This window comes from Triturus cristatus, chromosome 7 (genome assembly GCF_964204655.1).
Source record: "Triturus cristatus chromosome 7, aTriCri1.1, whole genome shotgun sequence".
Taxonomy (NCBI): domain Eukaryota; kingdom Metazoa; phylum Chordata; class Amphibia; order Caudata; family Salamandridae; genus Triturus; species Triturus cristatus.
This window is the reverse complement of record NC_140590.1, coordinates 1,294,462,406-1,294,477,242: the sequence shown is the minus strand read 5'-3', so window position 1 is coordinate 1,294,477,242 and position 14,837 is coordinate 1,294,462,406. Positions and strand designations below refer to the sequence as shown.

Sequence of the window (14,837 nt, the reverse complement as noted above, 5' to 3'; positions counted from 1 at the left end):
ACATCCAATACAGGACACATTTTGCTGATATTGTGCAAACAATATTTCATTCATATTTGATGACTGGTATTGTACATCTTTTTAGGAACAATGGGTCTGGTGACTGGATTTAAAGCTGTTTTTGGACTGATTCCATCATTTTTTCACCCTGTGTTCTCCAGCCTCTTTGGAGGGTTTCCAATCGTCATACTGCTAATCGGCTATGGTATCATCAGCTTTCTCCTGTTCCGACAAGAAAATCAACCATATGGAGCACACGTATCAAGCTGAATAACGATGCAGACTCTAGCACGCTATATGGGACACGCTTGGCTATCTGAACTCAGTGAGCAGTGAATGCTCATATTTTGCTAAATGGATGATACAAACCTGTGTTTTGGTGCATAAACTGTCCAACTGAAATCAACTTGGACCTACAGCTAGAACAGCCCCCAGTGGCTAATCTTGATATGGAGGCGATCAATTAGATCGCTACACAGGCATCAGAGACAATGCCGAGCAATGCATTTATCCCTTCTACAAGATGCTACTTATGACCGATCAATATCACCAGTAGCACTCTTCAATACAGCTCTGTTTGATTAACTGTTATCTTTCAAGCCCCCTGGAGAGGAGCCACAATTACCACAGAGAGCTTTAGGAAAAGCAACCAATTGCTGGTCCATCGAATGTGCAGATTACTAACAATGAACAGGCATTGTATGATTTTCTTAAACATCACACGTATGCTGCATGTGCACCTGATGTTTACAGGTCCTTTGATGAGGAATGAACGCAATATGCAAGTCAATCGACGATATGTATTCACTCTACATACCACAAAGACTGTATGAACTATTTTAATCGACTGATTGTTTGCTTTTTACCACATAATTTTAATCTGGCCTATTTTATATCATCGCAGGCATATTTAATCCCAACATGCATAAACAACTTTAGATAAATTATAATATACATAATCATCAATTTACCGGAACAATGCAAGGTTTAAAAAGTATTCATCCTTCGCTATACTTGCTATACATGTCATTTTTGCTATTTACATACATGATGCATTGATTGCCTTTGTTTTATGTTACAAATATATTACATATTAGAAATGTATCTTATTTTAGGTACTTTCCCCCAAGGTTTGACTCCATTTTATGTAGGTTTCGGCTCCATCTTAGGCAATGAAAGTCGCTATGTTCCTGATTTCAGACACCGGAAGTCCCCATCTTTTCGCATTAATGCAGAATCATAGTCAAGTCTGCCATTTGACCCAGACATTGTCTGACTTTATCTTTTCAAGAACTGTTAAAGCCTCAACTCATTCTGATGTGACATCAGTATGGGACAAGTGTCTACTTACCACCTTGTGAAGGTCAAATAAAAGCAAAAGCAGACAAAGCAAAAATATTATAGTCTGAATTGAATCCTCTTGTCTTATATGTTCATAAGAAAACGTCTGGGACGCACCCCTTTGATGCACCTAGTCTATGTCAAACATTCCAAAACTTCTGTCAGAACTTAAAATCTCTGATAAGATTTAGTAGATAAGGACAGCCACCTGACAACTTGGCAGGAGAGGATTTTCGTCCAGATGATCACAACATATTCTTCAAGAGACTGTCGCACCTACTGCCAGTGCACTTTGAAGAGGTTACATCTTCCCTAAAGCAGATAAAGCCAAGTCCTGGAGGAAGGCCCTACCGCAGTGTGTGTTTACCCTTCGCATGGAATGCAGTCTTCATACCTACACTGATAAAGACAGCTTTTGCTGTCAACAAGGTATGCAATACGTCTCTTCTCTCTAAGAAACAGTTGATGGCAAGATGCTCTACTTTCCAGGCTCTCTTACTGCAGCACATAGAAGTAGGTGTTTGGGTGTTAGGTTACATTTTAACCATGTTAGAAATGTCCATTTTATTCTTGTTATTGATAATGGACCCTATTGCTGTTTTTATAATTTTCTGTGTAGTTGTTTTACACATATTGATTAACAGGTTATTCCTGTAGTGATACACTTAAAAGTGCTCATTCTTTTTGGTGCAATGTGCGTGTGATATTGTAAAAAACAAAATAGGTTTCTTACAATTACTAGGCGCCACTGATCCCTTCACAGGGATTGTTAGTACCCAATAGCAATAACTCTACTTCAACAAGGCATTGAATAATGTTTTATGGGCCTACCATTATCTGTCCTTCACATTCATCATTGGTGCATTGAACAGATTTCTCCCATGTCACCCATGGGTGGGAAAGCAAACTCTGTAGAACTATGCCAAAGTCATAGTTTGTGCAATAAATATACCCACCATCATAGAGGAAACACTCTCCCTACAAGCAAGGCCTCCCTTCAGCCACACAGAAGACATGACCCTATTAGAACATTTCACTGAGCAGACACATCTCACTCCAGTGCAAACACCTCCACAAGTCCCTACACTCAAACTCAGAGTGGCCTCTTTCCCCGCAAGGTAAGCTATATCTGCTAAGAGTAAACAGCTTCCCAGAAGAATGCATCTACACCTTCAAGGTATAATTAGGCTCCCCATGCCTTACATAGCCTCACCTGACCAGGAGGAGGATGGGTATGATTAGCATGACGAACAGCGTGTTTCGCGGTGACAAACCAGCCCAAGTCAGTCCCAGGTAAGAGAGTGCACCAAAGATGCCAGCCCCGCCAGTTCCTGACGACCACCAGGAGACCACATCACTGTGGAGGAAAGTGAGAAGGGGATAAAATAGGAGGAAGTGCTGTAGTATGGAGAGGTTTTCTGCACAATGAAGACAAAGTTCCTGACTTGAAAAATCTTCCATGAAACAAAAACATTTTCCGCAACTCAGTGCTTGGTAGAGAAATATTTTTAGAGTGAGAGCAAGTCACTGCCCAAGAATAAAAGACATTATTTAAAATATATTGTTAAAATGACAAATCATCACTGAATGGTTGCAGCCTACAACAAATATTTCTTATCATGGTGTAAAATGTCTTGCTAACAGCGGTTGGGGGTATGGACACATTTTGCATACTTGGATCTCCACAACACCCCACATGCACAACACAGCATTCACATTTTAGATCTCCCTTAAGGCAGTGCATGCGCGATCTGTTTCGAGACATTTTGTTAGTTTACAGTAGGCTTAGAGTCAATCCATTGTTTACCAATGGTTGGTCTCATTGTTCTTATTTGATGGTTTGTGTTGGCTTTACTTCCCAGTCTTGACACATCACTGTGCCAATAAACTGCTCGTTTTTGCTGCTACTTTTTTTTTTCTTTTTAGTTAAGTCTCTACCAGAATGCATGCGTTTTCCTGCTGTCTCCCTCATATATTTCCCTGCCCCAGTCTCCATGTTGCTCTGTCTTGACGTGTGTCTCCATCCCCACTTCTCCATGTTGCTCTATGACTGTGTGGTTCTCATCCCCAGACTACCAGTCTGATTCTGCAGCAGTTCCAGTACACTTTGATAGTTACAAGCCTGTTGAGGTGGTGCATAAACAGACAGAGCAGGCCATGTGGTGGCCAGAGACAGAAATAGACAGAAAGAAATCATACAAAGCAGGCATTTATTTAAGTAACAGACACACATCCTGAGAGTGAAGGAGTCAGTTACCTGTGAAAAAAGGATGTCAGGCTAAGGAAAGTGACCTCCCCAAGACCGGATGAGACACTGGCAAACACCACGCCTAGAGAGGAGAGAACAGAAACAAATAGGAACAAGTTGCTCTGCCAGTACAATGCTGTACGCAAGGACTAACGGTCACTTTCCCAAAGAGAAGTCTTATCAGCCATGCCTCCCAATATGCTCTCTATACAGAACTACAGACCTCTCTTCCCAATGGGAACATGCACATGACTACGAGCATTCTGGCCAAATGACACATCTTCTCATAACTGAAGGTTGCCTAATCCTTTCAAAGAACCACCTGCTCTTTCTTCCCAATGGGTCTCTGCACAGGCATACGACTTGCCCTCCCATTGAGGCCTCTGAAGAGGGATACTGTCATCAGAATCCAAAGGGCTTCTATACAGAGCTATGAGCATTCTGCTACCAAAAGGCCCTCTGGTACATAGAGCGTGAAACTCACATCTAGGTACAACTAAGCCACTTCGGGACAATTCTTTATACTGCGAAACCGTGATGGATGAAAAAGTATGATGTAATATGAACCATTGTTAATCAATTACATGTTTTGCTGTCCAAGAAAACAGTTATGACAGATTAATTAGTGTTTACCAAATGATTGCCTCTCTGACCTAACCTGAAAAACGTTGTTCCCTCAAATGCTGCACACTGGTAATTTTGTTTGTGCATCTAGGATTGGTATTGTTGGTAAGAATATTACATATAATTTAGAGTGAGGACTCTTCAGACTGTAGATCCTTACAGGCTTGGTCACCTTCCGTTGAGGAGGTTCAGGCAACACCCCTTTGGCCCAGGTAGCTTCAGGGTTTACCTGAAAGACTCATGACAATTCCAGTAGAGAAGGAGACAATGAGGAAGCTTGCTGCCGCTGTCAGTATGCAGAGTGTGACCCTGAAACTGGAAGGCAAACAGCAAGTAAGTAACCACAGTGATGAAGACATTTCTACAGCCAGTCTCCTCTATGATTTTTCCACAAGATAGAATACAAGGGAAGGGGAGTAGGGACATGAAAGGAGGAACAGGAGAAGGCACAAAAGGTGCATAAAAAAGGGAGAAGAAGCAGGGGAGTACTATAGCGGGGAAAGGACAAAAAGAGGAGGAAAGGAAGAGTAAAAGGAACAAGTGGAAATGGGATGATGAAAGGGACAAGGGTGTAAGGAAAGGTGAAGGAATAAGTAAAATGTAAACCCAGTATTTGTAAAGCGCGAACAATTACCCAAAGGCGTCAAGGCGCTGGGGGCCATCAGGAAGATTAAGCGAGCTATTGCCTAGAGTCACATGGTGCTGGGCTGACCTGCCGCCAGGGATCAAACCATGAGCCCCCGTGTTCTGGCATCAGTCGCCCTAGCCTCTGCGCCACACCTCTTCCCAAGGGGACATATGAAAAAGATAGGATGACTGGGATCTGGAGTCCACATGGAGTGCAGGGGAACAGACACGATTCACGGAAGGAGAATAAACACGCAGGTGAAGGGAAGCTGGAGCACAAACGAAGAAGCGATTTATTGGCAAAAGGGAAAGAGAGGGAGTAAATGCCCAGGGAGGCGGGTGGGGGAGGGATGGGAGGGGGTAAAATAAGGAGAGAAAAGACGCAAAGTGGAAGAAGAAGAGAATGGAGAAAAGCCAAAGGAAGGCATGTGATGGGAAGAAAGACAGCACGAAATGTGAAGAGTGAGATGGGACTGGAGATGCAATGGAAGAGAAGGTACTTGAGGGAAGGGGAGAACACAAGAGAAGCAGAGAAGAGACATCAGGGGAAATGGCTACTGGGGGTACCAGAGGCAGGAATAGGCCAAGGAGCAAGTAATGATTGAAGATGGGAAAGGAGACCAAATGAGGGAGAATAAGAATGACAACATGACTCATTGTGGAAAAGCAATGAATTGGCATGTCGGTAAGACATAAGTGAGAGCATGAAAAGGTAAGATATGTTGAGCACAGAGGGAAGGAAGTTATGAAGGGCACCCAGAAATGGAATATATAAAGGGTAAGGGGAAGCTAGGATACATAGAGGAAGGAGGTGGCGGCCCTATATGAAGGATAGTAGAGGCCACAAGGGGAAAGGTGGAAAAGGAACATGGGAGGAAGTGAGGGGGTGTTGAGGCACAATAAAAAAAGGAGGGTAGGAAGGATGAAAGTGGAGAAAGCATATGACTGAAAACAGGAGAGCTAGAACACTTTGAAACTGGAAGATATCGATAGACATGCGAGAGGGTCGAATGTCAGGACACATTAGGAAAAGGGGGAAAGGATGCAGTGCAGAAGGGAACACATGAAAGGGCACAATGTAAAGGAGGGAGGTTGAACAAGGGAGTGAGCCTACATGGGGACAAGGAAAAAGAAGATATGGAAGTACAGGGATAGGAAAAGGAAGATCTAATAAGTCGCACAAGAAGGAAAGGTATGACGTTGCATGAGGGGGGAGTGAGTAGATGGAAGTGCATCTATGATAGGTAGGAGTAAGAGGTAGAAGCAGCACAAGGGAACGAGAGATGTGAATAATAGAAGGGTATTGAAAATATTAAAGGGCATGGGGAAAAGAGATGTGAGATGACGTGGAAGTTATGAAAAAGAGAAAATATGAAAGATATGAAAGTGCAAAAGGGAAGGTATGAAAGGGAGAAGTGAAACCTGGGAAGGACAGCTGCGAATAGGTAGGAGAGATGAAATGTGAAGGGGAGTAGAAAGGAGGAAACATGAGACAAAATCAGAAGGAAGGAGAGGCAGTGGAGGTAAATAAATGCTAGCACAGAGAGGCAGACAAACGTATTTGAGCTTTCCTTACTGGTACGGCAGGAGATGGATGTAAAACGGTGCAGTGAATTTAATGAGAAGAGTCGGCAGGATATCTGCTAATAAGATGGCCTGTAGGATGCAAGAGATATAAGACAATCTACATCAGTATAATCACATCCTGCAAATAAAATGCTTCAACTGTTTCCTGTAGCTAGAACGACACAAATTGTCCTGCTCCTACCTGTTGGATGCTAGCAAAGATCCATTACCCCACCGTTCTCCCGTGTCCACAACCCCACTTTTTACCTGTGATTCACCTAAACTACATTTTATCAGGAGTCCCGAGATCCAACTGAGCGGGAACTAAAATGGAACAAAATGTGCAACACAGAAACACAAGACAAAGGGGAAAAGAAGAGTGTGAAATGTGAAACGAAGAATTAAAGTGAGGCAAAAGGGATAGAAAGAAGAGATAACGAAATGGAGAGGTGGGAAGAGTGTCAAGGGTCAGGAAGAATTACAAAAGCCAAGTAAGAAAAGGAAGGTTTTTCAAGAAACAAAGAACGGAGGAAGCAGGGGTGAGAGAAAAATGGGAGAAAAGCACAACTCTATGGAGGTAAAGGAGAATGATAAAGGCAAGAAGAAGAATGTGCATGCAAAGAAGTTATGTAAGGCAGTATCATTATCTGGTATCTGCTCCATTTTGCGGAGAAATGCTGTTGGCTGTCGTGCTGAAAAAATGGGCGTCACACTTGGGGCCTGGAGCCAACACTTCCTTCTTGGAAACTCCCATTTGTTGTTACAGGAAACCTTTGGGCAGTGGACTAGCAACTCTGCTTCCAGCTGCAGCTTTCACTCCTGAAGTCCCAACCATTATAGCATACAATCTCAGCAACCAGGTGTGCATAATTCTACCAAAATGTCCCATGATCTAGCAGTATATCCCCATCCTCCTCATTTTAGATGCATGGTGATAGAAAAAAGTGCCTGGAAGCTAGTGCTTCTTTTGTTGGAGCCTTCAAAAAACATGAAAGCATAAATGTCTCACTCTCTTACTTTGCATTGAGCCGTTATTAGTAGCTCTCAATTCGACTCAGCCAACTCTTCAAACCATAGACTGATATGGCAATGACATTTCTGAGAGCTCACCCCATAACTAAATTCCGTCCTGGAAAATACCCTCTTTTGGACACCGCTATGACTATGGAAGGCAGCATAGGAACTATGGTTAAGACAGGAGTAGGGCATTATCGAGGTGTTCTACAAAACTTCATAATGAGCGATAATAAAATGGGGTGATAGATACAAAGGGGGATAGAATCTAGAGTATCCACACAAAAAAGGGGGGGAACAATGAACGAGGCAACAGAAAGGGAAACAAAGACATGGAAGGGAGAAAGAAGTAGTGAAAAGTAAGACTTGGAGCACTAAGAGAGTGAGTAGAAGTCACGCGGTGTCAGGGAGCAGAAACAAGAGGACATCCATTTCAGAAAGAAGTGGGGGGTAGAGACAGCAAAATGGCCCGAAAGGAAGTGCGAGGGACAAAAATATGAACGTGGACAAAATGAAAAAAGCAAGAAGCCCGAGAATGAGCAAGCCAGAAAGGCATAATGTATCATAACAGAAGATAATAAAGAAGTAAGGGATACTATTGAACAGGGATGATGAGAGAGGCAAACCACTGAAAACAACCAAGAGAGGGAGAGTGATAAAGGTTATGAAAGGGTAGGATAGAAGACACAAAGAAAGGATATAAAGGGAAGTGAAGAAACAGAAGAAGGAGCATTGATGGTCCCCCATGACTCACTGCTGTAGAAACAGGGTTGCAGTCATAGCGGCTGCTGTTGGAAGTGTTTCCCGCCTCTGGTGACATGGTTGTAGCCTTCATCAACCAATCCTTGTCTCCAAGGTCTTTCTAAAGGAAAAGGAAAATCAAAGAATCAGTTAGCATAAAGGCAGCAATGACTGAAATGGGCAGGATAGCTGCTACTGAGCCCTACCTCGTGCTGTCTGTGAAGGAAAAGGAACTAAGAGGACCCAACTTCTTTAACAGGAATCATCCCGCTGGAGTGTGGCATGACTACCAGGGTGTTAGAAGGTGAACGTCAACAAACTCTGGAGAAAGTATGATAGACTGGTTTTAGAGTCTTCCGGTAAGGAGATTCACTATAGCAACCCCGAGAGAGGGATAGAACAACAGAGTTAGCCCCAATCTGAGTCAGGTGAAGAGAATAAAGAGTGACCATACTGAGAAGCTCCGTGCAGAAGATACAAAAGAGCCCAAACCGATCAAAATATGTAAATAAAACAGAGTTGGCTGGGTTAGCATCTATAATCAAGGGTGTAACTCCTTAAGGCGTTTTTTTTTTAAGTTCTTCTCAGGGCTGCACTGAGGTTATCAATGGGACTGGATGCGCTTTTAAACAAAGTAACAAAAACATTGTGTAGCGGACCCAAATTACAAAGAAGCATAAAGCTATGCTCGTCTGGCACAAATTCCACATACTGTTCTTTTTTTTTTTAAACATGCATTTCACGAGTTTGACGAGCTGTGTAAAACTGCTCAGATTGCAATGGAGCTTCAAACGGGTGTTCTGAAGCAATGTGTCTTGGAAATTTAATGTATTTACTCATTAAACCCCGACTGCCCTAAAATGTTACGTGTAATTAGAGATTGGCCATGAGATTCTGTCCTGCGAACCTCAATGGTTTTTGCATGTTGCAATGCTTTTAATAGACCTGGAAGTGAAATTTTGGTTGTGGAGTTTTTCCTACTCTGCGCTCCGTGTAGCACGCAGAGTCCCTAAAAGCTCCGCTTTGCGTAGCTGAGTTTTTTCTTCGCTCACGCACGTTAAGTTGGCAAGCACGAGCGTGGAAAATCTTACTCCAGACTACCTCCCTGCGAGATTTCGCAACACGGGAGGTCTTATGGTCGATACAGCTCGTGTTGTGAAAAATTCCGTTTGCATTTAGGAAGCTGCCACTTCAGTAGAACATCTACCCGAGTGGCAGAGGCAGCGTCCTCTTGCGCTGCATGTGGTGACGTTTGTGCTGATTTTACAGCGCAGGACAAACATCCGGCGCAAAAAATCGGCAGCGACAAAACGCACTCCACTGCTCGCAGAACTCCGAATATCGCAGCAAAGTTTTTGGGTCACTTTGCAGAGTTCTGCATAGCGGGACTGCACCCAGGCATAGCTTTTAATCTACGAGCCAGGCCCTTCAGCCACCTCTTTCTACAATAGTTTGTACATGAAAGGTTTAGGAAGCAAACTGATCAACTACCAGAGGGTGCCAGATGCACTAGAAGAGGAGATTCCACAGCATCAGTTCTGGAAATCACAGGAGGGAAGAGCGGAAGTCAACAAGTAAAAACTTTAAATCTAGCGATTACCCAACAAACCTGTGCCTCAGAGAGACTAGAAGAGCACTGCCTGTCACAAGCCAGACCAGCCCGAAATGTGCCTGAACCATGCCCATCTTTACAGACCATTTAGAGATTCATATAATGCCACCGGTAAAGCCCCGCACTATCAAGCTGTTAGAACTAAGCCTTAGAAAGCACTTCAAGTAGAACCCTTCTGGATCATTCAGAGGCAAACCTGAACTGAATTAGACAGCCCAATCTAACTATCAATTCAGAATGCCACCCTAAAATGCAAATAACTTTGTCCCATTTATAAGAGGCTATTAGAGGAGTTCACATGTGAGTGACTATACTACACACCTATTAAACCTTTAGAAAATGTGGAGAATTTTTCTGCAGGCAGGACCCTAATTACAGTCCTGAAACCACTGAACTGAACTATGAGGCAAAACGAATTTATACCCAAAGTTCCTGACATATCTAAAGAAGCACCTTGCACATCCCTGTGATCACATTATTATATTATTCATTTACAGTTAGAATTCTACCAAGTATTACACACAAACCAAACTGACTCATTGAGAGTGGCGTTCCTGCTGTATGTGGAGCAGTTTAAAGCTTTTTAGTCTTTCTGAATGTGCTCAGCTGTAGAGTCCTAGTATTATCATCTCCTAACAAACTAGTTTAAAGCTAAAAGGGAATCACTTCTGTCCAGTAGCTATAGCAGCATGAAAAGAGTAAGCCCTCAAGATGGTGGAGCATGTGACGAAGTCCTTCAAAATCCAAAATAGCCAAGTAGTAGGTCTCCAAGTGCATCACTAGGAAATACAATCACATCAGCAGTTTCACACAATGACCTATTACATGAAGAATGGATCTTAGAAGAAATGGAGGAGGGAAAACTAACAGAGTTCTCTCAAAGAATGCACCATGCACACAGCTGTTGTAATCAGAAGGTACCTAAGACGGAATAAATCAGATGGGCTCCGATTTGCATTATCTGATTCATTCCAGCCATGAGACAACAGTTGTTTTTAGCACTGTTGATCTGAGAACTTTTTGTCACAGATAATTAGCCACCTTAGATAGGCGGACCTATGTATGAGCATTTAAGCTGCTCATCCCTGGTGTAGACAGACTGCTTTCTTCCCAATTCATAAATTCTTTAGAATAAGGAAAGTCAAAATCTCATCAATATATTACAAATCTATGTACAGTTCTTCATTCTGGTTCAGGCCATGTGGAGTGAGAGAACGTAGGTTCAAAATGTGCTGTGAGTCACGTTGTCTTAATTTGCGTTCACATGTTAATTCTTGGGTGTTAGCCTAGTTTTAATCCTGCTTGATACAAACAGATGACCTGTTGAACATCTGGCAAAACGATTCAGTATTACAAAATACACTGATCGGTAAATTGCACTTTATATTAACGCAGAGATTTACATTTGATGGACAAATTATTTTGTAAAAATTTAAAGGAACAATCTCTGCGCTTAGACATTTGAGAATTATGGTGTTTGCACATTTGCACTTTATTTGCCATGTGAATTACATATACCAGAAGCCCATGGGAGTAACTAACAGGAAATGAGGTTATCCCAATTAATATTTAACAGCTGTTCAATATGAGATTACATTCACCCGTGACCAAGGTCGTAGCTAGACCGAAACGTGTAGGGATCTGTTGTTCAATGTAAGATGAAATAAAGGCAACCATTTACCCGACTCATGAGTGCGATCCGACTTCTTTCTGAAGGCCCCCAGGGCCTGACCCATTGTTTCATCTTTTTTTATTAACTGGAATGGGAGGGAGGCTGCGCGGCCACCCTCCCGAGGACGATTTCGGCCCCAGGGACCTCATTCCATGGGCCCGGCTACTTCTTTTTTCTTTTACAAGAAAGGGAGGGGGCAGAGTGCCCCCCCTCCCCGGCCATTTTCGGCCTCGGGGACCCCATCCCCTGGGGCATGGCCATATCCTTGGGGACCACGGGGATGCCTAAAGCCCCCGAGGTCCCGGCTGGCTCCCGCCTCCTGTGGGAGCCGGCATTGCTTTTTACACCCAGGAAGCTGCTAAGATGCACCTCTCTGGATGTAAAAAGCAAAGTGTGCTCCGGTTTGACCATGCAAGAGCAAAATGCTCCCACTTAGTCAAAGCAGAGCACACTGTTTGCTATGGGATGGTGGAAGCAGTACTCCTGCCATCCCATAGCAAACTGCAATGTCCCGGGGGTGGGCATCCCAGGACATTGCTAAAGCCGGCCCTGGGGGGTGTAGGTCTCCAGGGCTATGCAGGGCACCAGGAGGGGAGCCGCGCGGCCCCCCTCTCATTTAGAAAATAGCCCTGGGGAGGTGGCAGTCTGCTATGACACGGGGGGCGCGTGGCCCCTCTGCATTTAACAAAATTAGCCCTGGAGAGGTGGCGGTCCCCGGGGCTGCGTGAGGAGCAGAAACACCCCCACCCGCATTTGTTTTTCTTCTAAAAAGCCCTGGAGAGGTGGCAGGTTCTAGGGCTGCCGGGGGCCTGCTTGGGCTCCCGCATCTATTTAGATAATTGCCCCCAGAACCTGGCCCACCCAGGGGCTTAAAGAAAATTAAGGCGCACCCAGCGCAAATCCCTCCGAATTTACTTTTTTATAAATGCTTTTTGGGGCATTCTGGGTCCCTGTGGGACACCCTGAACAGGCCTAGGGGGTCAGGGTGATTTTACCCTGCCCCCCTTTTCTTTATTTTTAATGTTTTTGAACCTTTTTCATTGTGACTCCGTTCAACCGAGTTACAAAATGGCTGCCAACACTTGCGGGTTGGAACTGTTGGCAGCCAATCAGATTGCAGGCTCGAGATCGGGATTCACCACGGCCATATTTGTATATCTGAGAAATGTTTACATTTCTCAGGAACTACTGAACGAATTTACACCATTTAACAAAAAAAGAGTGCTTTCTGAACCAAGAGCAACCTTTTTGCCAAGTTTGGTGTAATTCCATTCAGCAGCTCGGGCTGTAGCCGTGTCTAAAGTTTCATATGGAAATTAACATAGAGAAAACGGGTTTTGGAACCCCTCCCCTTTTTCTCAGCCCCCGCTTGACTAATCACCCTGAATCTTTCAACACAGCAGCTGAAGTGAGTGGGCCATTAGTTTTGATAATTTCACGAAGATTTGTCAAACGGCGCCAAAGATATTGACAAAAGGAAAAATGCTTTTGGAATATAAACAGGGTACTAACTATAACTATACCAACAACAAGTAGCTGCAGAGGGAAAAAGACCACAAGTCGCCCTCCTCTCAATCAATAATCATACACAATAGACTGGGTCTATGAAGGTATCACCACTAAGTGACAAAATAAGCTGCGGTCCAAATGCCTATATCTTTCGGTATTTTGAACTCCCTTCCTTTCTTGGTTCAGGGTAGTCACAACCAGCCCTTCACCTTCAGTTTTTTTCTAAAACCTACAAAGAGTTTTTCTTACAAGAAGTTTTACTTATGGCAATTGGACCGCAGCTTATTTTGTCACTTAGTGGTGATACCTTCATAGGCCCAGTCTATTGTGTATGATTACTAACTATAACTACCTACTGGCGACTGACCCAAGCAGGGCGGCTTCGTCAAGCAGGAACGAAGAAACCCGCTGTTTATCCAAACACATTCCTCCACCAGAAACTAATGACTCCAGTGCAAAAGAAAACTAGCAATTTATTTCAAACATTGGAGACAGGCAGACAGTCCACCATTAACCACTTGCCATAAGTCCTTACACGTTTCGGCTTTCCCTCAAGCCATGATCACAGGTAGGTCATCATATTGAAACAAGATCACATGCTTATTTAGCATAGGTCAGACTACCGGATTGGTTGTAGTCCACCAATTACATTGTCCGTGTTTGATGAGCACATTTTCAAACTTTTAAAGAAGAGATTTCCTTACACTGCTTTCCTGTTCAATTGTTTTCACAGTTTTTAAAACTGCAGTTAATAATGTTATTAATCATGATGAAAAAATGTGCAAATAAATCAGTGCAGTAAAATTGCCTCGTGCAATTTCAATTGCGTGCTTGAATCTTTTAAACACCATCAAGCAGAATGGAATATTCTGCCGGCATCCCTTACCCACCTCCTCTTGCAATTTCTCTTGCACACAATCCCATTTTGTTTGTAGAGAGGGGGCAGGCGGTTAGGGATCCTCTCAATAAAGCCACACAAAGTTTCCTCGTTAAGCAGGAATGAAAAATCGAGCTGTTTATCCAAACACATTTCTTTTCCAGAAACAGAACGACTCCAGTGTAAAAGACACTTTCAGATGGCAAACTGCAAATCGGCATATTTAACTAAGCAACGGTTGTGCTCCAGACTTCTGGTCTAACCATATACCTCTTTACTTCTGTCTTTAACTTAATTAAATATAAATCTAACCATTTGTCTTCCCTACTCTCTCTTAAAGAGGTATAGGGTTAGACCAGAAGTCTGGAGCACAACGGTTGCATACTTTAATATGCCGATTTGCAATTTGCCATTTGAAAGTGTCGGGATGAGACAGGGAACAGCACGATTGGGAGGGTCGTTTTTAAGATTAACAGTTGTAGTTATTGTTAAGCTCAAAGGATACATACTTTCATATGTACTGCATCCTGTATCAGATAACAGATCTGGTGTTTGGGCTTTTATTCATTGTAGGAGCCATTTAGAAATCAAATAGTTAAAGTGGGGCTGATGTCCATAGAGCTATTGGGGATAAGGGTCACAGAGGATGATTTATCTCATAGTGAGGGATGTTGGTTTGCTAGCAACATATTGGAATAGAAAAGAATGATTGCAGTGCACCGAGGAAATATAATTTACAGATGCATAGACTTAGTCCTAATACTTGAGCTTGGCAGTTTTTAGTTAAGTAGGCAATTTTACAAATGTTAATGCGTTATATTGAATGATAAAAACCTAAGTAACATTTTCTGTTCAAACGGGTGTGTTGCTCAGTGTGGTGCACATTGCAATGGACTTAGGATGTATAGTTGGGTTAAGATAAAAGGTGACGGAAACATTTTACAATTCAAAACAAATTGACCCGTGTATAGAACATGTCAACAGATTACAAAAGGTCAATTGATTG

General features: G+C 43.1%; 1 protein-coding gene across 2 annotated transcripts in view; it reads right to left on the bottom strand.

The window, feature by feature from the left end:
- CLN3 (CLN3 lysosomal/endosomal transmembrane protein, battenin) overlaps window positions 1-14,837 on the bottom strand; it is a 550,496-nt gene that overhangs the window by 399,043 nt on the left and 136,616 nt on the right. For both annotated transcript variants that reach the window (XM_085618893.1, XM_085618894.1), the window contains 5 exons: window positions 8,175-8,282; window positions 6,417-6,496; window positions 4,443-4,528; window positions 3,599-3,671; window positions 2,555-2,698 (listed from right to left, as the gene is read on the bottom strand). In XM_085618893.1, coding sequence (XP_085475019.1) covers window positions 2,555-2,698; window positions 3,599-3,671; window positions 4,443-4,528; window positions 6,417-6,496; window positions 8,175-8,282 — 491 coding nt within the window. The remainder of the gene's footprint in view (window positions 1-2,554; window positions 2,699-3,598; window positions 3,672-4,442; window positions 4,529-6,416; window positions 6,497-8,174; window positions 8,283-14,837) is intronic.